Source organism: Rhamphochromis sp. 'chilingali' (assembly GCF_963969265.1).
Source record: "Rhamphochromis sp. 'chilingali' genome assembly, chromosome: 5".
Taxonomy (NCBI): Eukaryota; Metazoa; Chordata; class Actinopteri; order Cichliformes; family Cichlidae; genus Rhamphochromis; species Rhamphochromis sp. 'chilingali'.
The window spans coordinates 13,972,536-13,996,215 of record NC_137932.1 but is presented as its reverse complement, the minus strand read 5'-3'; the positions used below and the strand labels follow the sequence as shown (position 1 = coordinate 13,996,215).

The following is a 23,680-nucleotide window of genomic DNA, read 5'->3' as shown; positions in this document are numbered from 1 at the left end:
AACCAGTTGTTGTTCTCCTCCAACCCAACCCAGGGGTACGACTATGACCCTACCGTTTCACAAATCATCACATGCCTTGGAGATTTATGATCTGCGCCTGGCTGCACTGCGCGAGCGGAAGACATCCAGCGAACTTTAAAAAATAAAAGCATAACATGCCAAGATAATAGGTCGGGTGGGGCTATAGCAAGCTGAGTGAATATTAGAACAAACCATAACTTTTAGTATAATGCGCTAATTTATTATTGAACAAATTATACATTGAATTTTGCATGTGCTACTATTGGCATCCCATAATGAACATAACTTGGCGTACAATTTTGGGAACAAAGAGTGTGTCTTTAAATTATACATTAAATAAACAGCCTGCTCCACTTTTACCTGTCTCATACTGCTATACGTGTTTTATTGTGAAATTTAAGCCTGGAAATCTCGGTTTGCTTTGGTTATGGCACGCTTGATAGTAGGCGCACTTCAATGCCAACTTTCTCAGAGCGCACAGGCGCAATGATCACTGCCAAACACAGCTGAGTGGAAGTGAGGAGACTTCACGCTGCATTCAGTGTCTGAGCATACACTTTTTTCTAACCTAAAAGAACAGAAATTAGAAGGTTTGTCGGTTGTTACGCACAGCGCCAGAGCTTCTAGTGACTTGCGTTAACTTTGTCAGAAAACGGATTCAGTTATAATCTCAAAGAGTTTGGCTGTTTTCTGGCGGACTTGTCAGAATAATGTGGGGCTTCCAGAGGACGCGGTATGCAGACTGCAACGGTTCTGAGGCCAGTGAAGAGACTGAGATTGTGGTGAATATCGGCGGAGTGAAACAGGTGTTGTATGGAGACGTGTTGACTCGCTTCCCGGAGACTCGACTGGCAGAGCTGGTGGACAGTTCACTCAAATCTTCTGAAGAAATCTCATTAATATGTGACGATTACGACCCGGACACGGGAGAATTTTACTTTGACAGAGACCCCGAAGCTTTTAAGTGCATAATTGAGTTGTATTATTATGGGGAGATACACATGAAACGAGGCATATGTCCAATTTGCTTCATGAAGGAGATGGAGTTCTGGAAAATTGACTCGGATTTTCTGGATGAATGTTGCAAAAGCCACCTGAAAGAGGTAGAGGATGAACTTGCAGAGATAGCCGAGAAAGTGAGAACTATCCTTGTCGACAGAGAAGGCGATCCGTCTGCAGGGGGCTGGCAGCGCTTCCAGATATGCCTCTGGCGGTTGATGGAAAAGCCAGAATCGTCCCTGCCTGCCCACATAATCGCTATAGTTTCTTTCATCTTCATCCTCATCTCCTCCGTGGTGATGTGCGTCGGCACCATCCCCGACCTGCAGGTGGAGGACTCGGAGGGTAAACTCACGGAGCATCCGGTCCTGGAGGTCATCGAGACCGTGTGCATTGGCTGGTTTACTATTGAATACCTCCTGCGTCTGATCTCTTCCCCAAATAAAATAAAATTCGTACTGTCCTTCATGAATATAATCGACTTCATGGCGATCATGCCCTTTTATGTGGTGCTGATTCTGACCTCCTTCGGCGCGGGAGTGATGGAGCTGGCTAATGTGCAGCAAGCAGTGCAGGCTTTACGCATAATGCGCATTGCGCGCATTTTCAAGCTGGCTCGCCATTCCTCGGGACTCCAGACTCTGACATCTGCCCTAAAGAGCAGCCTGAAGGAGCTCGGACTGCTCCTCATGTACATGGGCGTGGGGGTATTCCTTTTCTCGGCTTTGGGCTACACTATGGAGCAGAATCACCCGGACACCTTGTTCACCAGCATCCCACAGTCTTTTTGGTGGGCTGTGATCACCATGACCACAGTGGGGTATGGAGATGTCTACCCTAAGACCACTTTAGGTCGGTGTAACGCGGCTATCAGCTTTCTCTGTGGGGTCATCGCCATAGCCCTGCCTATACATCCCATCATCAACAATTTTGTCTTGTTCTACAACAAGCAACAGGTGCTGGAGACTGCGGCCAAACATGAGATTGAACTGATGGCACTGCGCACCGGCGGCGAGCTCAAGGCTGCATCTGGCTCCCATAAACATATTTGCGGTGCAGGGGCCTGGGACAATGACATGCGTTCCGGTCACAGCGATACGTTCATTCCCTTACTGAAGGATCCCAGGGGAGGGGCGGGCATCCAGACCCCTAGCATGGACACAAGCTTTGAAAGCACAGCCGAGGCCACTGAACATTTTATCTCATGAAAGGGAAACCCCCCTTACATTAAAAAGTCAGCAAAAGAAGAAACATCATGAAATTAATTATTCAGTTTTGAATTATTCAAACGTAACTTGACAAATTTGGTTTAATGACACCGCCGTGACTGCAGAATGTAAATAGTCTCGTGGACAGAAGAAGGCTTTAATGCTTTCCAGGGACCTTTAAATGCATTGAGGATTTGCGCCTGTTAAACAGACATATGTGTGAGATATTGAATTGATGAGCTGTGCCTTTGCGCAGTGACTCGCTGTAGGCTGAGGGGTTCTGTTCAAACAGCCAATACACCGATTCCCCCATGTAGACATCTTATGTAACACGCCCATAGTCCTCACACTTATACTGTAGACCGCATTGTAGCGTAGTCCTCTGTACAGAAATATATACATCACAGTAAATGCTTTTAGTAACGCAGACAAGCAGCTTTAGTCAAGAGCACAGATAAATGTAATGACCCCAGGATTGATTTGTGAGAGTGTATAGACATCAAAACAGAGCTGAAGAAAAGCTGAAGGTGTTTGGATACAGACCACATGCCATACATTCAAATGAGGTAGGTGACTGTATCACTGCAACGTGTTGCAACCAAAGGTGTATGATGGGGACACAAAGCAACATAAGGCTGGGGGTGGGTTTATTTTTGCTGCTGCCTGTAATCGTCATGGCATCATTGTAATTTTTTTTGTAACTGACACTATATGATTGTGAGGTAATGCATCAAACATAAAGCCCGTCTACTGTGCAGGAATTTTTAATGCAGCGTCTGTGTCATTGGACTGAATTTCTCGTTAAATTGCCCTAATGGGGGCTATTTTTAAAGGTTACATTTTCACGGTTTGAAAGGTGTCAGCTCCTACGCCATTAGTCTGAGTGACATGAAATTTGCTGCACAAATAAACCAGTCCTTAGAAAAATTAGGCGGCACAGTAGGGGAGCTATAATTAAAATCTGGCACGTTTCATTCAGATGTCATGTCTAATGTGGCTTTTAAACTTTTAAGTCATTGCTCTCAGTTGAAAGCCCCTAAAGTTCTATAAGGTAACTTTTTTTATTGCAATTTTCTTGTGAGGTGGGTTATTATCTGAATAATTTATGATACATTTTGTCTTGATATCTGTCCTGAACAACTTTAGATACATAGAGTAACCCCTGATTGCAGAGAACTCAGCTGGTTATGTGTTAGTGTCTCTCTGGATTGTCATAACACAAAATTTGTGCTGCTTTTACAGACAGCGATCATTAATCCATACTAAAAGACTGTATGAAGGACTAAAGCTCATAGTCTGCATAGTGGATGTGAAAGATAATCCCATGTCTATGGGTAAGAGCAAGAATGTCAGTCTATGACCTTCCAAGGTAACTAAACTAAAATTCACAGCAGAATCCTTTTCAATATATAGCAGCTGTTTGCACCTGATAGGGATTTATAGTAAATCATACGGCAGGAAAAATAAAACTTGAACAGCTTAGTTTTAGGCATTATAAGGTGACTGTGTGCATCTTCAGTAATTAATGAATCATGCCTATTTATACATTAACAACATAATTAATTGTGCCTACAGTTTTAGGAGCTACTGTAGGAGCACCCCTAATTAGGAATCACTGGATAGTTCCTGTAGCCTTAACTTAACTTTTCAGCCTCAAAAAATGTATTATGGTAAATGGTCTGTATTTGTATAGCGCTTTACTAGTCCCAAAGGACCCCAAAGCGCTTTACACATCCAGTCATCCACCCATTCACACACTGGTGATGGCAAACTATATTGTAGCCACAGCCACCCTGGGGCGCACTGACAGAGGCGAGGCTGCCGGACACTGGCGCCACCGGGCCCTCTGACCACCACCAGTAGGCAACGGGTGAAGTGTCTTGCCCAAGGATACAACGACCGAGACTGTCCAAGCCGGGGCTCAAACCGGCAACCTTCCGATTACAAGGCGAACTCCCAACTCTTGAGCCACGGTCAGCGACTTAAAAGGTTAAAATATTAAGTACAAATAAGTCACATAATGTAGTTATTATAAAAGAATCCCAGTTTTCACATTCATCTCCAATGTAGAATTTCTCTTGGTTTAAGTTAAAAGTTGGGAAGCTAAAAGTAAAGAGCAACATGTTAATCTCAAGCGCTGTGATTGCTGCATTACTAAATCACCTGATACATCTTACAAAATGTCAGTTTGAAGAGTAAGGGGGCACTCCTTCTGCATGGCTACATCTTCACTAGTGTTTTCCACTTAGCTCGAGTCAACCTGAAAGGAAGCCCGTGGAGAAGGTCAGGAAGGACTCTCCAGGCTGTCCTCCCACACACATCCTACACAGGGCCGCTATCTCTCCCGTCCAGCAGCAGACTCACGCATGTCAAAGCCTGCGAGAAAGGCCTTTGTTCATGCTGACAGGTGGGACTGGAATGTCAAAGGCATGCATTGTGTAATGGAACAATGTTATTACGGCACACACGCAAACACACACGCACGCTCATGTTCAAATTTAGATGTATAAGCACAGACTTTGGCATATATAAACACTCCCCCCCCCCCCCCACCCCTCTCTATAACGCCTACCCGTTCTACAAGTGCTCACACATAATTGCCCTCACACATGAACATAGTTGTTCACCCGTATGCCCACAGTCATGTGTGATCTACTCTGCAGTGGCTTGCTGTGATCTGATTGCCAGTTGCCAATTGTTACACCCACACGGTGGTCATCCACTACATTCAGTGGGTTTTAAAGATAAACATTTGCACAACATTGTACTCATTATCCCATTGTCCAACATAGTACCAATTATAATCCAGCCAGATAATGCTTGTTACTATTGAATCAATATATATTTATATCCTTTAAACTTGTGAGACATGATGGTATGACGGAAAACCAATTTTGTTTAAAACACTTTCAACATTTGGTGGAAAATGGTCAACCAGTTTATCTACATACTTAAAAAAGACTTGAAAGGATCATCTATGGCAGCACACAGTGAGGCTATGCAGCACGCTATGTTTGTTTGATATCATACAATATTTATATCACCGACTATTTTATTATATCTAGTATCACATGTTGCTTGTTATAAATAAACATTTAGCAAATTAACAAATTAACTGCTTGACTGCCACCTGCCATATCTGCATGTGTTTCAGGAAATCAAAGCGCTTCTTAAAACTCATGCATCCCCTCCAGCTGACTCCCGATTGTTAACTTGTGGCATACCGGCACGCTAGTACTGGGTTACACCAAAAAATTTTGATGACAGCATGGACACACTGATGCCTCTCCCATTTCTCCCCTCCTTTGACCTTTAGAACAAGGATCATGCACACGTTCCCCATCTAAAAATAGGGAAGTCTCTGTAGGTATCCTGTATACAAATGGTGCAGACAAATAAAACACAAACTAAAGCAAATTATGTTTTACATGTCCCAAAGCAGCTGTTTGCTCTGCTGTTGTTGTAAAATGTGATTTTAATATGAAAAGCTTTTATTCACCGTCTGGGTATCCTGTGTAGATTTCCACAAGGTAAAATAAAACAGAAAACAAGGCAGCACTGTCCAAAAAACAACAGAAAATTAAGGTGAAGTTAAAATTACTAGAAAAAATGCAAACACAAAATGTAAATAAAACGAATAAACATGACTAAAAATGAATGGTGGCAACAAAAAATGACATTTTAAAGACAGTGTAGCTATAAGAGAAAGTTTTTTTTAATGAATTCACTGAGTCTCCGTCTCCAGGCGGGTTAATCCGAAGCCGAAGCTGTGGAACTCTGATGCTAAAGCACCCACTGCAGAGATAAACCTCATGTTTGGAAAAGCCAGGAGGGTCAGGGTCATATAGTACTGTGCAAAAGTCTGTTTTTCAGGTTTCTTAAAGGACATTCAAAGCTCTTCTTTGGATGTTGGCTGCCGTTGTGCTGGTGTTGGGGTGGAGCCATTTACTTAAATCATCAAATGTACGCTTCAGAGGACAAGCTAACGTCACTCCTGGAGTGTGTCTGAAAATAAGAGAAAAGAAAAATAGACGAAGATAAACAAAACAAATGCCATTTAAACTTTCAGACATATTGCTGATGCAATAGTACCCAAGATCACACTAAAAGCAGATAATGTCGGCCCTGAAACCGTACAAATGAGATACATTTGAATAGATTCATATCCTGCAGAAGATGGTCAAATGCCTTCATTTGAATAAGAATGGGAGTGCTAAGGCTTAACAGCCCACCCCTGCGAGCACTATCGCTGCTTGAAAGATATTTTCAGCTGCAGGAAAGGGAAAAGGTAATCTCCCTGATGTTAGATTGAGAAAAAGAGGGAAAAACATATTTCACAAGATTGTGTGCCCTTTTCATCTTTTTTCAGCAGGAATGTTTAAAACACTGCGTAGGCGTACCCTGGAGCACTTCAATTCAGGCAGAGCTGCATAAAATTGCATGACAATAATTACATAGATTAAATCTGACCTTTGCAAAACATCTGTTCCTGTGGGTTTATAAGAACAACGCTAAGAAATGTACAGTATTCTGAATAACAGACCTTCGTTTGGAATGCCAAATAACCCGTGCACAGTCACTGCATCATTTAAAATGTAGCCTCACAGCTGAATGTGCCAAAACCTTTCAAAGTGCAAAGTGGTAAACAGTGAAAACAATTCCGCTCTTTGCTGGTGGTATATTACAGAGAACTACAAAAAAAAAAAAAAAGAAAAAGCATTATGAGAAAAATGACTCACCTGTAGACTAGTTCTCATTGATGTTTTTTTACTTTTTGTCTTAGGGACTAAGAGACATGCTGTCTGATGCAAAGCTCCTGCAAAGATATGAATGAGGGTTTTGCAAATGCTATGAATCTGTTTGAAGACACCTGCAAGAGAATACTGAGTGATAACTATGGGTGCACTAATACATAGGGCATGTAAATACCTTCATTTAAAAGAAATTAGCAATAACTATCCCCATAGATTGCAGTGATACCTGATTACCATTTTATCTTTTCTTTCGGTGAAAGTGAAGATTCATGCTCAGAGAGTGGAAAGATAAACTATGATACATGTTCCCACACATGTCTGTCTACCAATCTTCACACAACCATTCAGCTGGGAAGAGCTGCTGGGAAAAAAGAACACATGTCAAGAGTTTAACTTAGTTTCAGTGTAAGCTCAGTATCTTGAGATCGGGTGAGCAAGTTATGACCTGCTTTTTTTCAGGGTTGTTAACTGAGGGTGTTTTGGAGTGCCCGTTAATGTGAAATATAGAGTGGGTGGTTCCAGGCTATCACAGTGTAATACACTGAATTTCCAGGAGGCAATTTGCTGTGACCTTAACTCACTGAAAACATCTATGGTGGTCCCTGCTGCTTCAAAATGTAGGCTCAGGAAAGTTGCATCAGTTTCTTTTCAGGAAAACATCTTATTTGATTCATTCAGTGGCAAGAGCTGATTGCAAATTAGCTGTTTACATTGAGGTTTGGATATGAGAGTGTTACTAATTCTCTCTGCTAGCCCTGTTATGGACTTGCCTGTTGCCCAGCGTGTACCCTGCCTTTCACCATGCAACAGCTGGGATCAGCCCTCTGTGATCCCATTGGATAAGCATCTACATAAAACTGGGTGAATGGATTTATATAGCGTATGTTCAACCAAAGGGTACAACAAAATATTTATGAAACCAATATATCAGCTTAATAGTCTCTCATTGGTTTTTTTAGCTATTGTGTTGGAATACTAATATTCAAGAATGGCTTTATGATAAACCTGTGCACAGAGCCTTAATCTAAAAATCAATTGCGATGCTCACTTTGTCTCGCTGATGAATATGTTTACTCTGTGCTGTTAATTGCTCCATTTAGTTTCCTGTGTTACTGTTTCAGAAAACTTAAATGCAATTAAACGAATTTAATGTTTTGATATTAAAGTAAAGATGAGTTTGGTCTTGGTGCAGGATGCAATCTCAAAGCTTAGTTATACATATATATACATATATATATACATACATACATATATACACACATATATATACATATACATACATATATACACACATATATATACATATACACACATATATATACATATACACACATATACAGTGTGGCAAAAAAGTATTTAGTCAGCCACCGATTGTGCAAGTTCCCCCACTTAAAATGATGACAGAGGTCAGTAATTTGCACCAGAGGTACACTTCAACTGTGAGAGACAGAATGTGAAAAAAAAAATCCATGAATCCACATGGTAGGATTTGTAAAGAATTTATTCGTAAATCAGGGTGGAAAATAAGTATTTGGTCACCTCAAACAAGGAAAATCTCTGGCTCTCACAGACCTGTAACGTCTTCTGTAAGAAGCTTTTCTGTCCCCCACTCGTTACCTGTATGAATGGCACCTGTTTGAACTCATCATCTGTATAAAAGACACCTGTCCACAGCCTCAAACAGTCAGACTCCAAACTCCGCCATGGCCAAGACCAAAGAGCTTTCGAAGGACACCAGGAAAAGTATTGTAGACCTGCACCAGACTGGGAAGAGTGAATCTACAATAGGCAAGCAGCTTGGTGTGAAAAAATCAACTGTGGGAGCAATCATCAGAAAATGGAAGACATACAAGACCACTGATAATCTCCCTCGATCTGGGGCTCCACGCAAGATCTCATCCCGTGGGGTCAAAATGATCATGAGAACGGTGAGCAAAGATCCCAGAACCACACGGGGGGACCTGGTGAATGACCTGCAGAGAGCTGGGACCAAAGTAACAAAGGTCACCATCAGTAACACACTACAACGGCAGGGAATCAAATCCCGCAGTGCCAGACGTGTTCCGCTGCTGAAGCCAGTGCATGTCCAGGCCCGTCTGAAGTTTGCCAGAGAGCACATGGATGATACAGCAGAGGATTGGGAGAATGTCATGTGGTCAGATGAAACCAAAGTAGAACTTTTTGGTATAAACTCAACTCGTCGTGTTTGGAGGACGAAGAATACTGAGTTGCATCCCAAGAACACCATACCTACTGTGAAGCATGGGGGTGGAAACATCATGCTATGGAGCTGTTTTTCTGCCAAGGGGACAGGACGACTGATCCGTGTTAAGGACAGAATGAATGGGGCCATGTATCGTGAGATTTTGAGCCAAAACCTCCTTCCATCAGTGAGAACTTTGAAGATGAAACGAGGCTGGGTCTTCCAACATGACAATGATCCAAAACACACCGCCCGGGCAACAAAGGAGTGGCTCCGTAAGAAGCATTTGAAAGTCCTGGAGTGGCCTAGCCAGTCTCCAGACCTCAACCCCATAGAAAATCTGTGGCGGGAGTTGAAAGTCCGTGTTGCTCGGCGACAGCCCCAAAACATCACTGCTCTCGAGAAGATCTGCATGGAGGAATGGGCCAAGATACCAGCTACTGTGTGTGCAAACCTGGTAAAGACCTATAGTAAACGTTTGACCTCTGTTATTGCCAACAAAGGTTATGTTACAAAGTATTGAGTTGTATTTTTGTTATTGACCAAATACTTATTTTCCACCCTGATTTACGAATAAATTCTTTACAAATCCTACCATGTGGATTCATGGATTTTTTTTTCACATTCTGTCTCTCACAGTTGAAGTGTACCTCTGGTGCAAATTACTGACCTCTGTCATCATTTTAAGTGGGGGAACTTGCACAATCGGTGGCTGACTAAATACTTTTTTGCCCCACTGTATATATATGAAAGGCAAATATATATATATGAAAAGACAAAAGGTTCTTTGCTTTGCTGTTCCTAGGACTGCTGATCAGTAAAAAATGATCCCATTATATTAAATTTGATTATAACACAATAATATAAACAGTAAACCAAACATTTGTGGTCAAACAGGAATCTAGTTGCCTTTTCAATTTGAAACTCCAAGTGTATAGTGCCAATAAACAGACTATGCTATGGCCCCTAAATGAGACTAGCGTACTAGAAAAACTACTTTCTTCTTTTAGCCCCAAATAAACTCAGATCTTTCATCATCAATAAAAGGGTAAAAACGAAAACTTGTAGTAGTAAACTTTAGTAAACTTTTGAGAACATGGTGGGATTAGTACTCACAGAGCGGGTTGCCAAACAGGACTGCGGCATTTATCGACATGACTTCATATAAGGTCATCAGTTTAAAACATTTACTTAACCAGCTTAATAAGTGTGACCAGTGAAAAGCCAGTTACCCCCCTCGTTTTAGCCTTTATACTAAACTAGGCTAATTGCCTCCTTGCTTGAGAACAGTGTTTAATATTCAGTAAAGACCTCTGAGTTGCCTTTTTGCTTATCTTAACTCCTAGAAAACCTTTGAGCCATTTCTTTGAAAATTTAATACAGAACATCAATACAAACAATGCATACATTCAGCCACTGAAGGCTTTGTTTAAACCAGCCTCAGTGAGGGCAGGAAAATAATCTCCTCTTTATATTCCACTGTTTTCATGCTGACACTGCTGTGTCCCCCAGAGTAAAATGAACATTCATTCAGCAAATATGAATATGTAAATTAAAGTCAGAATCATGGTGTATTTATTCTTGTTGTTACCGACTTGTTATGCATTGTGTCACAGTCTTTGAATTGTCATTTTATGGCTGTGCACTGTGTTCTGTGTCACAGCTTTACACTTTACTTTTGTGCTGAGTGCTTTGATCAGGGCCTCGGACAGCTTCAAAATACTTTTTCAAAGCCGAAGCTCGTAAAGCTGCCCCCGTTTGTTTAAAAATCAACCCATCCACTGCTTGATTTTTTTTTAAAAGCAAATTAATTCAATTAAAACGTTATAAAAAGCAGCAGATAAAAGAAAAAAAAAGGCTCCCTTTTGTACCACAGTCAGTATAACAAAGAGGTATGACTGTCTGCTTCCTTCTGGCACATGTTGTTCTTTCTTTGCTCACCTAGTCAATTCACTGATGCCCTTCACTGATGGTTCTCGCTTCAAAAATGGATTACAAAGGGCATCTTGTAGCGGTCCTGTGTCACCTCTACTGATAAATGTATGGACATCCCATTAAGGAAACTGCCCTCAAGAGACCAGCGCTGTAGTGATAGATCTGAGCTGCCCACTGACACAATTGCAGGTGCTGATTATCTTATCCAGAGACAATGAAGCTTTATGGAGTGGAACATCCTTGTCCTGTAGTGGGTTCCAACAATAATTACAATCAATTTAGGGTGGCAGGTCATAAAAACAATATTTAGTGGGGGCATTATCAGATGTATACCTCCTCTGGGTTGTGAAATTTGTCTCTGTCATAAAAGATTTCAGTCATGCAGTTTCCATTTCTCAGTGTGACAGCTTTGCAGTATTGTAATATCTAGCCTGGGCTTTCTATCCCTGGAGGCTAACAAGAGGAAATTAGCTAAAGTTTTATACAAATACAATACTTTGCAAAAGTGTTGAGTTGTGCTTAATTTCTTTACTTATATTTCTTAGATTTTGCTTCTGTGGATTCAGACTTTTATGTAATTTTTTCAAAGCGGTCTTGAGCAACAGTTCTCCAGGGTCTCTGGAGGTTGTTAAAAGTTTTTCTTTGGCTGTTTTTTCACTCATCACTTATAATTTCTTCCAATTTCTTTCGTTGAATCTATGAAAAATGTCAAAAATAACAAAACTTGACAGGCATAGAATATTTTTGCTCCAAGAGAGATGAGCTCTTAGCTGAAAACTTGGCATATCTCAGCGTGGTGTATAGTGTGTACTTAAAACTTTTTTAAAGAAACTTTTTTAAGAAGCAAGTAGAGGACAAAATAAGAAGTGGCGGGACTAAAAAGACTTTCTGCAGGAGATGATGATCAGTGTCTAAAGTTATATGTCCTTAAGAAACAGGAACCTGAGAGATACATCTGGTCACTCAGCCGATTAAATCTACTGTTCAGTGAAGCATCATCAGAAATGGTCTCAGTGGAAGGGTTGCTGTCAAGAAGACATTTTTTAAGAAAGGGGAACAGGGAGAAAAACCTGAGAAACAGGGGCAGCAGATCTTATGTAGGGATCAGTCCAAATGGTAAATATTTGATTCAAATCATTGCCAGCATTTGGTAGGTCAGGAGAGAGGTACAACAGTGAGTGTCTACAGCCATCTGTAAAGGCTCTTTGAGGCTCTGTCATGGTTTGCATTGCATTTCAGCCAGTGGTGTTGGAGAGCTTTACAAAATTGACTGAATTATAAACACAGAGCAGTATGGTCAGATTTTGATCCAGGATGCAATACCATCTGGAAGGCATCTGATTGGCATCAGGTTGATTTTTCAGCATGCCAATGCAGTAAAAGCATACCTGGATAGAAATACACACAATGGATTGGCCTCCTTAGAGCCCAGGCTTCAACATTATCGAAGCAGTGTTGGATCATCTTGATGGAGAAAAAAAAGGCAGCCAGCATCCAAAGAAGAGCTTTCAATGTCCTTCAAGAAACCTGGAGATCTTTTCCTGAAGACTACTTAAAGAAATGACAAGAAAGCTTCCCTAGGAGAGTTCAAAGAGTGTTGAAGCACAAAGGCGACCATAGCAAATATGTTTCAATAAATCCCTGTACCATTTTCCTATTTTAGAAAATAAAAAGAAATGTGGTTTGAATAAAGAACATTCACAGCATTGGAGGCAAAATCCATTTTATGAAAAATTTTATTATTCCTACATAAAAATCGTCCATGACAAACCCAAAGTTTTATAGATTAGAACATTGAGCCCATCTTACTTTAAATATAGATAAACTGTAAACTGCACAGGAACACATAAGCCTCCATAAAACGTCAAATCCCTGTTTTTAAACTTTGGCTGTCTGATTTAGTCAGTTTTTGTGGGGGAGTGGGATCTTCTCATCTACATTAACTTTGAGAAAAACTAAGGAGCACATTTCCCAAAAGTTGAAGATTTATGTGTTGAGCCAGGAGAAAGCGAGCCTTAATAGAGCGATTTCAGCTCCTGGCTAATACTCCGCAATCATGCACAGTCAGTTTCCTTAAAGAAAAAAAGATTAAAAAACAGAGATCTATTCAGAAGCTCTCTTATATGTGACAAATGATCTCTTTCCTTATTAGTTTTATTTTTTAAACTTAGAAACAGTTGACTTAAGCTAATCTCAGAGCCTGTCAATGACACATGATTCCTCAGTGGTCTTAACCTCGTTTCTAACTGCTCTGAACAAGTTTCAGTGGCTGCTGGCAGCTCTGTGTGACTCCACTGCAAGCGCCCCAACAACAGGTGAAAGGTCTGTTATAAGCACTGCATAAAGCCCCCCAGGACAGATGGTGCCAGATGATAATCCATGTGAGCTCAGTGAAAGAACATCAGCGAGCAGACATGAAAACTTATGGCAGAGGATGCGAGGGGTCCTCAAGGAGATTTAGATGTCAGACCGTGATGAAATGCCGAGTCCTTGGCTTTGCGCTCGGAGGTAATTAAACTCTGAGGACTCTCTGTTTGTCCTCTGCATGTGTCACGGTGGGTGATTACACATGAACTGTAATCAAGAAATCAATTTGGAAAGACAAAAAAATTATAGAACGAGACATGGCAGGAGTAGCTGTGACAAGATATTGAGATGAAAGATGTTAAATCAGCTTCTGATCCTGCAGTTTGTACAGCCTGAAGGGAAAGGAGGAATTAATCTGTCTGTTTTAATGGTGTGAATGAGCTTGTCAAGGAAAGATTACACACTTTTTTTTTTTTTGGCACGGTAGCTTTGGAATAACATAAACCTGACTTCCTCTTCCCCAAGTTAAATTGACAAGTATAAAGCATACCAAATCTTTACCCACAGATGTTTTAATGGCCTTACTTGGCCATATCTAGATACTAAAAGGATGTCTTCCCTCTTAAACAGCCATCATGAGTGCAGCTTTATGTTCTTCATCGATTGTGGTGAAATTCTCTTCATATTTTGGTGCCACAATCACAGATTTCCTCCACCTATGTCTGCATTTTTACTGAGATTTTGATGGATGCTGTTTTTCGTTGTTTTCCTATGTCTGGGGATATTGAGGTAACCTCACACAATCTTTGTTCCTGCAGTAAAACAGCGGTGATTTGTGGCACAGTGTTAAACGTGGCATCCATCTAGGCAGAGCCTCTTAACAGCGAAATTCCCCAGAGAGCATGGGAGGCCATTTACAACAACCAATCATACAGTAGGCGAAGCAACCTCAGTTCTCTTTGCCAATAATGGGATAATGCACAAATACTACATCACATTTCTTTCGCCATGTTTATGTTGTCAAGTAGTGAGGTGATATATGAGCAGGAAAATAACAAGAATAAAATCCACATATTTGATTATGATAAACAAAGCATTTTTAATTATTTTCCCCCAAATCCATCACCTTTAACTGCTTCTGGGATTATTGATCAAATGTGCTGAAGGAATACATGCTGATCCTAAACATGCATGGGTTTGACGGATAAACAAAAGTGCCCTCAATCACTGGCAAAAACGTGGGAAGGTTGATAAAGGGTTTAGTGGGAGTGTGTTACTTTTGTTAAGTGCTTGCACGGTAATGGCCTCGAGCTCCTGAAGGCAGCCACAGCGTGACTTCTCTCATCCACCTTGAGGAAAGCTAACAACCTTTTCTCTTATTACAGCCCGAGCTCAAACGCACTCGGCATAAAAAGGTGAGTAAGACCTACGAAATATCAAAGCCGAGGAATAAAGGTGAACAACATCAGTACAGGTAAAAAACAAAAACAACCCCAGAGCCAGAGGCAGGAGGAGTAGCAGCGAGCTCCAAGCACAGCGAAGATCAGGCGATAAGAACAAACACTGATCAAGTCGGACAGATCAGAGAAGGTGGGTTGCAAAGTGGATTGGTGGTCTAAATGTAGGCAGGCCAAAGCTGCCTGAATTGTAGTCATAAACTGAGATTGTCCAATAGGATGCATAAAAGGGTTTCAGTTAGGTCATTAGCTGATGTGGCCTGAGATGATCTGCTGGGATTGTGGTTGAGCTTAAGTTTGTGCCCTGCATAAAATAATGGTACGCTTGATTATACCTCAATGTTTTGAGCAGCAGTTACTAAAAAAAGAAAAAGCGTGAGACTAAGGGAGAACTTTTTTTCTGTTGTGAACGAGGATCAGAATCAAGAACTGGTTCAAAGCTTACCAACCCATCTGAATCACACTCGTACAAACATATCAGTTCATTTTATCAGTGCTGGCATGTTTTACTGACAGTTGCAAAACAATGACGTCAAAGTCATGGCAGTGCAGCTTTGGCACATCTGAGTCACATGCAAGCCTTTTTCTAATCTGTTTCGACACTTTTCAAACTCAGAGATCATAAAACTCTTTCTCTGATGCTGAAAACCTCCCCAATCTGACTCACATGCAGAACTAATAATGACTTTGGTTTCTCTAAAGTCTGAAGAATATCCATCCATCACTAGAACAGTAGAATATGCTAACTCACTGCAGACTATTAACCTTCTGTTTTACTTCGGCTCAAATTTTGAAGCGTCACTCGGCTCACTGTCGTGGTTTTCCAGTCGAAGATTCAATATCAGTCCAACAGCATTGTCTCCCTTTTGAGAAAAGGCTCTGAAAACCAATTATTCATTTCCTGCTCATGACCAAAGAGCAGACAGTAGAAGATACTGAGTAGGCTGAATGGTGGGGATCAAAACCACAGCAAAAAGAGTTTACATTTGCATTAAAAACACATTTCTAAATGAATGACTGCTGCATGTGTGATGTAACCTTTTTGGTTAACATGCCAGAAATACATCAACATATCATTTACAAGTCAAATTTGCTTAGTAGTAATACAACTTTGTACACTTAAATCTTTTTAGTGTACTTTTATCAGCAAAATGTACTTTGACAGCATTTGTATCTATATATCAGCGTACAATATTATGGCATTTTTACTGGATATGTATTACAGAGGTAGAGCTGAAGCCATTTAATATAAATGATGGGGTTTCTCAGAGTGCTCTGAATCCCATCCACAGTCCTAACACATGCATGTTAGGCTACTTAACTAATCATAGGTGGGTTTCCTCGAGTCCTTGTAGAGGGACAAAAAGTAAGAAAATGGAAATGAGGACAAAAGATCAGCAGATTATTCTGTCAATTTAATGCGAAAAATCAGTTGTACATAGTCAAAAAACAACTTCCTTTGAAAATCAAGGTATTTCTTCTTTGCTCTATTCAGAATAAAATGTGAGTCTCAACAAGCTGTTCTAGTTCATTGATACATCCTGAAGAAAAGAAATCAAGACTATTGTTGCCGATTAAAAAAAAAAAAACACACTGAAATGACCGCAACTCTAATATAGTGAAAAATAAAAAAATATGTTATTTTAAATTTGGCACATTTCATCCCAAGTAATGTGTTCTAACATGTGCTAATTAGCAGCAATCAAAGAAAATCACATCTCCATTATTGCAGAACAAAGTCAGAAAGGCTACAGTAATTTTCTTGTCTCCAAGCCTCACATATGATCTATTAGACTTTAGTGTTCTTCATTAGCAGACAGTTAGACAGACTCCATTCCTCTGTGCTCATCAGCACTTAGAAAAGTTTCATCCTCATTTTTCCTTGCAAAGTAATGCCCACCACTACCACACACTTCCAAACCTCAGAGCCTGTGGGTTGTAGAAGCACAAGCAGATTAAAGACAAACAGAAAGGGACGTTGTTAAGGTCGAGTTGAATGCATCTGCTCACAACCTGAGAGAATTTTCATTAGAGGGAATTAGGATTTGAACCACTGAGCCCACTTCCTCAACCTTTAACCTTCAGGGTACAATTCAAAGAGGTGGAATGGAAGACATACATGAATCCATTTGAGTTCTTCTTCAACTCTCTGGGGAACTTTTATGAACAAGGTTTAATTTTCATAAGTAACAGCCTCAAGAGGCTCCAATGTTTTATATGCTATAAAAGTAATAAATTATAGTCCAGTGCACTCACTGTGATCAAGGCGTGAGTATGGGGGTGTGTGGGCATGCAGAAGATATATACCCATACACAATATGAAAGAAAGAGAGAGAAAAAAGAAACCTAAAGAAAGAAAAAGGGAGATATTTAAACACATCCAGAAGAGGTCAGCTGCAAGACTGAGCCATTGCACTGCCCACTCACTCCCACATGCTCAACATCATTAAACACAAAAGGGCACAACTGAAACAATGCTGCAATCTGCAACACAACAAACAAGCGAGACAGAGCTGTTGGTGCAAGCGTGCACCATGAGAATCTCACAAGAGCTCTTCTCTTCTACCAAGGACGTCCATTTCTGGTCCTAATCTCTGGACTATAAATTGATTATTCATGAAAATATGTTTGATCCCTTATGGAAGTGAGAGCATTTTTAAACCTGGGTTACTTAATCTCAATCTGCGATTATAAATCTTACAGAAAACAAGCCTGAAAGAAAATCAATTCAGTGAGAATGTATTAGTGAATGCATTTGGTTTAACATGTTTTTGGCTGGGATATACTGAGTAAATGAGCCATACTGCCTATTCAGCCCTCTGGGCTGAAAATTTATTGAGTATCTTACGCCACCCGGTGGGCTGGACAATATCTAAACAAAGGGGGAATAAATGACAGCTCACAAGAAACAGGCTGGTTATATGTGCAGTAATAATGCAAAACATCTGTTTCACAGTCACATCATTAATTGTGAGTCTCTGTCATTTAGGATCAAGCTGACTGTCAGTTAAAGAAACAACTTGTTTATGTTTCAGAGCTTCAGGGCCGTCACAGACCACCTCATCTAGAAAGAAGACATTTTGAGGATGGTTAGTGAGCCACTTCCACAGATACTCCAGGTTGGCATCACACTGCCAGGGGTTCCCTGTTACGGTCATCTGAAAAGAGGATTTTCTGTCATCCAGCAGACCTGAGGGGAGATACCGTAGCCGATTCTGATTAAGCAGCAGAAGTTCAAGGTGTTGCAGACCCTGGAGGAGCGTCACTGGCAGCTCTCGGAGCTGATTCTCCTGCAGAAACAGCTGTGAGAGTTTCACGTTGTGACTAAACGTTGAAGGCTTCAGGGAAATTAATTTGTTCCCAGCGAGGTTTAGTGTCTCGAGGTGATGTAGGTTTGCTAGTGTGTCGGGCTGTAGCTCTTGCAGATGGTTATGACTTAGGTCGAGATTTTCCAGATGAGGCAGCTTCTGAAGCAGAGCAGCTGTAATGCTTGTTAAACGGTTCCCAGACAAATCCAGCCAGGTGAGACTGCTGTTGTCGGAAAACCACTCTCCATGAGCTTTTTCAATTAAATTATTCTTCAGCACCAGACTATGGAGCAAGGAATGGACGAAGACTTTGGGGGGCAGATGAATCAGCTGATTACCTGTGAGATCCAACGTACTCAGGTGAGGAATGGCACCCAGTAGGTCTGAAGGAAGGCTTGAAAGATTAGTGTGATACAGCTGGAGGTGGTTTAAAAGAGGCACAAAACTCAGATGTCTGGCTGTAATGAAGCTGAGGTTTCTGGACTGGATGGACAATCGTGTGATGTTGGGATATAAACCATCTGCAGGAAAATATGTGAGGGAGCTTTGGCGGCACACCACCTCTGCACTCGAAGGTAGAAAGGAGCAAGTGCACAGATCTGGGCACGAGTGGGTGCCTCTCGTTTGGTAAGCATATTCAGCCAGAGCAGTGAGAGTAAGAAGCAGCCACAGGTTCATCTTTAAGAAAAAATACACTGAGAAGAAAACAATAGCGTAAAAGATCAACAGGTAATAAAACGGTGAAAATGTGATTATAAATGTGTTGTTACCTGAAAAGCACAGCTGAAATTCCTTCAGGTTTTGATCGCTGACTTGATTTTACACAACTCTGAGGATATTTGATTCCAGCAATGAGTCAGGATAAAATGTTGCAATAGGCAAACAAAACCAAGCAAACAAAGTGAGTGGTTACTGTTTTCTGTACTTTCTAAAAGTAAGTTGATGTTACCACACATAAATCAATATTTTTTTTTTCAGTTTTTCAAGAACACAATGTGCAAGGGTACATGTGTGATACATTATTAATTAACTTGTGCAAAAAGAAAACAAATAACAAAAATAGGCATTAGGCTTAATTTTTATCCCTCAAGTTCACAACCATATGTTGGTGCTTGAGATTCAGAACTCAGCCTGTTAATGTTAGCAGTTTAATGAATAGAGGGATACTATTCCTGAGAATAGCAGGTTATAATACTATAGTTTAGCAGAAAGGTTGAAAACGGGTGAAATGGTTGGCCTGGTTTTGGCCAAAAAGCTGCCTACAAATGTCATTCATTGTTTGAATAAAAATAACAAACAAACAAACAAAACAGGAGGTTTTAGAGATCTCTAGATGTTCTGGTGGGTGGATTATTTTCCTTTGTGTGAAGCTAAGCGAAATGCCAACATAAAATCCATGATAATACTGCAGACTTTCTCATTTAAATCTAAACAAGAAAACAATGTAACATGAACACACTTAAATTTAATGAAATAAAAAACAAGACAATAGTCTTATTTATATCAGATTTATTTATAGTCACATAGTTATCATGTTTTAGTGATTCAAATCCGACAGGCCGAACTGGATTTCTTTTCATGTTAGATAAAGACCAGCAGGAGTAATATTAAGACTGAAGGTTTAGTTCATTTGCTGTTAGTGATATTATTGAACGACCTGCTAGAGGCTGAGGTCCAGCGCATGTGATGGAGTCTGGCAAGAAAGCCTTCTTCTTGTTCTCGTGAAGCCACCTCCATAGATACTCTGCCTTCCCATCACAGAGCCAAGGGTTGACTGTCAAGTCGAGGCCATCCTCTTCCAGCAAGTGAAGTTCATCCAGCAAACCTGGAGGAATATGGCTCAGCTGGTTTTCATCCAGACTCAGGTGTCTGAGCTGAGTGAGTCCCTGGAACAGGTTTTTGGGCAGCTTGTTGAGTTTATTCTGAGTGAGGAAGAGATGTGTGAGGCTATGCAGGCTCTGAAATGCAGATCCATTCAGCGTGTCGAGCTTGTTGTTCTGCAGGCTTAGCCTCTCAAGTTTGCTCAGTTGACTCAGAGAATTTGCTGGTATCTTATCCAGACGGTTGTTTGAGAAGTCAAGGTTCTCCAGGTGGGGCAGCTTCAGAAGCAGATTAGTTGGGATCTCTGTTAATTCATTTCCAGATAAATCCAACCAGGTCAGGCTACTGTTATAAGAAAGCCACTCTGCATCAGCTTTTCTAATAAGGTTATTCTTCAGCACCAAGCTCTGTAGTGGGGCGTGGCTGAAGACATCTGCAGGCAGATTGTTTAGCCTGTTTCCGGTGAGATCCAAAGTGTTGAGGTGAGGAACGCCCCTGAGGAGATGAGAGGGAAGGCTGTGAAGGTGATTGTTGTACAGATGGAGCCCTTGCAACTTGGGTATGGCATTTAGATGGGCCTCAGATATGGAGGTGATGTTTGTGAATTGGATAGTCAGCAAGGTGGTGTTCTCCGGGAGACCGTCAGAGGGGAACTCTGTCAGGGGAAGCTCATTACAGACCACCTCATTTCTTCTGGGATAACAGGTGCAGAGAGCTGGGCAGGAAAGAGCTCTGTGGCAGAAACATGACAACCACAGAAAAGCAAGAACATACCAGGACTTCATATCTAGAAAAGAAGACGAGTAGAAGTGAGAGTTAAATACAAGGAAATTATTACATCTGCATTTGCTACAAAACAATGCTACAAGTAACAAATCTTCAAATCAGTTTATGCACATGGCAATCAGACACAGTGAAAAAAACAACAAAAAATACCTGCTGCAATTGAATGTGTGTCCATCTGCAGACTGCTGCTTATATCAGATTTATCACTGCTCACTTCCAAATTACTCATTTGTGGAGACGAATCTCCCAACCTAATCATTACTTATTGTGTAAACACGGACCAGTCACTGCACAGTCATTTGTCAAGGACAGGCAGTTACAACAGAGTGAGCAGCTCATACCTCACGGGAAAGTACAAGAATAAAATACTATAGTTCTACTAAAAACTCCTGAAATAGATTGCTGAAGTCTATTAGTTAATGTCAGAAAATAAAAATACATTGTTGGCTAATTGGTTACTATTGGGTAAAAAATGAAACTACAAAAGATATTTGTACTTTAGATTTTCTTTTAAACAGTGGAAAGGGGATGGGGTAGGCAAGGAAGGAAGGAAAGAGGGAGCTTGTGAAAGGGTAAAAATAAGCATTCCCAAATTTGGTTGATTTATTTTTCTTGGAACAATATTTATCAGCACCACAGAATGTTTGATCAGCAGGAGGGAAAAAATATGTCATGCAAACAGTATAAAGTCAGCCGACTCAGGCCTAACAGTTCAAATAGTTTGTCCAGTTAAGGGGCACATCACACCTAACATTGAAATTAAATTATTTTGCATACGTCACTGTTTAAATTGCACAGCCTCTTTTCATTTAACAGCCTGCTATTAATTATTATGTTAAAACATGGAAACATACAGATGCCAGGAGCAACAGTGGAGCAATTAATGTTTTCCCAGAGGTGAGATCTAATGACCATTTCAGTATATTGAACTGTTCAACAGTGAGAGCTCATTAAAAGGAATTGAACATGATTAATTGATCAACAGAATTCAATTAAGCTATTTAGCGATTAGCTGAATAGAATGCCAGCTGTGATAGGACTGAGGGCAGGAACCCTCGAGACGCTGGTGGTGGAAATAAAGATGGAGGCTTGGATGGAGCTCGAGTAACATGGGAGAGGCGGACATTGGGAGGAGGTGGGTTGCAGAAGTGTATGCAGGGAGAACGACAAAGGAGCAGTGAGATATAAAGTATGCGAAGTTGAGGTTGACTGTCCTGAAGAAGGCAGGAAGAAAGATGATTGGACTAAACCAATGAGGTCGGCAATGAGTTTAATGGTGTTGGAAAGTAGAAGTGATATATTTCAATTAGTATGGAAAGTTAAGTTGTGGTTAAGTTGGTGGAAAACATTACTTTAACACTTACCTGATGTGTAACCTATTTAGTAGGAGAGACAACGTATACCCCAAGTTAATATTGCGATGACAGGATAGTCTTACGTCCATTTTCTCTTGATATTGCCAAAAGGCCAAAAGCCAAAAGAGTCCCCAGGCATCCCGAGTGCCTTTTTAATAATTCCCAGTGGCACCATGTGATATAAGAGGGTGTTGAATAGCCATATTAGTTAATTACGTATTGTAATTAAATCTATAGTATTGGTTGGCATTAATAAGGTGTGAGAGGATTTTTATGAAATCAAGTATAATCAAGTGTGCCTTATAATCGAGTGTTCATATATTTTCACATAACCAAGTTTATTGTTAAAGAGAACATAATGCATTCCTTACTTTAGTGTCTGAGATGTTTGACAAGTATACAAGTATGTATTCTTTAACCCAGTGTGTGTGATGTCAGATAAGTGTGATATACTTCTATGTTTTTATTCTTAGTTTGTGTGCAGAGGTCAGATAAGCTTAGGTAATGTCTGGCCTTTTCCCTTTCGGTTAAAAGAGGAAGTACTATGTAACCCATTTTGCCTTATAAATAAAGCAACCAGCCTGCGCTGAGTGTGTGTGATTATGCTGAGAGGCACACACCCATGCGCATGTCTTAATACTCTCTGAGTCGGTCTGCAGTGTCTTATTTCTCTTACTTGTGAACAAATGTCTTAACCCCTGACATTTAATTGGTCCTTCGAGCCGGATAACTGACTGTTATTTTTAACGTCTAATTGTCCACAGACGGTTTTCATCGGATCCTGACGTCGTGTTGCCTGCGCTGGAAAAAACCTGTGCACAGTAAAGGAGAAAAACCGGGACCATTCGATCTCCGGTCAGCGTCTTATACAGGCCCCACGGCGCCAGGACCAGATGAACCGAATCCAAAACGCAGCGCCACAGTAAGGTGAATATGAAACACTGCATTCCATCAAGCGCTAAAATACGTTGATATTGAGATTTTCCTTTAAAATAGTGTGTAAACCTGGTTAGCGCCGACAGATCTTAGTCCAAGAGGGACTTAAAGACGACAGGCAAGAGCGAGATTCTAGAAATCGCTATTAAAAGTTCCGGTTGCTCTGGGTAGCAGCTGAACGGAACGAGTTCCGGTCGCTCTGGGAGTGGCTGCAACGGAACAGGTAGAAGGTTGCACAACGAAAATACGGAAAATCTCAATAAAAATTATAAAAGCGCGCTCTAATTGTGCTAACTAAGAGGAGTAAGTTGTCATTCACGACCCAATAAGCGGTCGAACTACTCCTCAAAGTTGTTTTCCTGTGCACACTCACGTACTGGTTGAAGTGGGAAAATAAGGTTGTGCGTCATCACGTAAAATCAATAACCGCTCACTCGAATAGCGAGTGAGTAGAAGGCTGTTATTGATAACCTGCCCGCTTCGTCATACCAGAGACAGTGTCACAGTTCTGACGTAATTAGTTCAAAATGGGTAATTCTAAAACTAAAGAAAAATTAACAGCAGATGAAGAGTGGTTAGGAAAAAACTGT

At 40.8% G+C, this 23,680-nt stretch overlaps 3 protein-coding genes across 3 annotated transcripts; 1 reads left to right on the top strand and 2 right to left on the bottom strand.

Annotated features, from left to right (window-relative positions):
* The first annotated feature begins 533 nt into the window (after positions 1–533).
* Positions 534–2,925, top strand: LOC308397464 (voltage-gated potassium channel regulatory subunit KCNF1-like). Its single transcript, XM_080883383.1, has one exon. The coding sequence runs from the start codon at positions 732–734 to the stop codon at positions 2,226–2,228; it is 1,497 nt and encodes a 498-aa protein (XP_080739509.1). The 5' UTR covers positions 534–731; the 3' UTR covers positions 2,229–2,925.
* A 14,940-nt stretch (positions 2,926–17,865) lies between these two features.
* Positions 17,866–18,870, bottom strand: LOC308396694 (uncharacterized protein; the record flags this gene model as incomplete). The annotated part of the gene is made up of 1 exon (XM_080882204.1): positions 17,866–18,870. One exon carries the CDS (start codon positions 18,868–18,870, stop codon positions 17,866–17,868), a length of 1,005 nt encoding a protein of 334 aa, XP_080738330.1.
* Positions 18,871–19,756: 886 nt separating this feature from the next.
* LOC308397364 (uncharacterized protein) lies at positions 19,757–21,005 on the bottom strand. The gene is made up of 2 exons (XM_080883221.1): positions 20,950–21,005; positions 19,757–20,800 (listed from the first exon to the last, which is right to left on the bottom strand). Exons 1-2 carry the CDS (start codon positions 20,972–20,974, stop codon positions 19,800–19,802), a joined length of 1,026 nt encoding a protein of 341 aa, XP_080739347.1. The 5' UTR covers positions 20,975–21,005; the 3' UTR covers positions 19,757–19,799.
* Between the last annotated feature and the right edge of the window lie 2,675 nt (positions 21,006–23,680).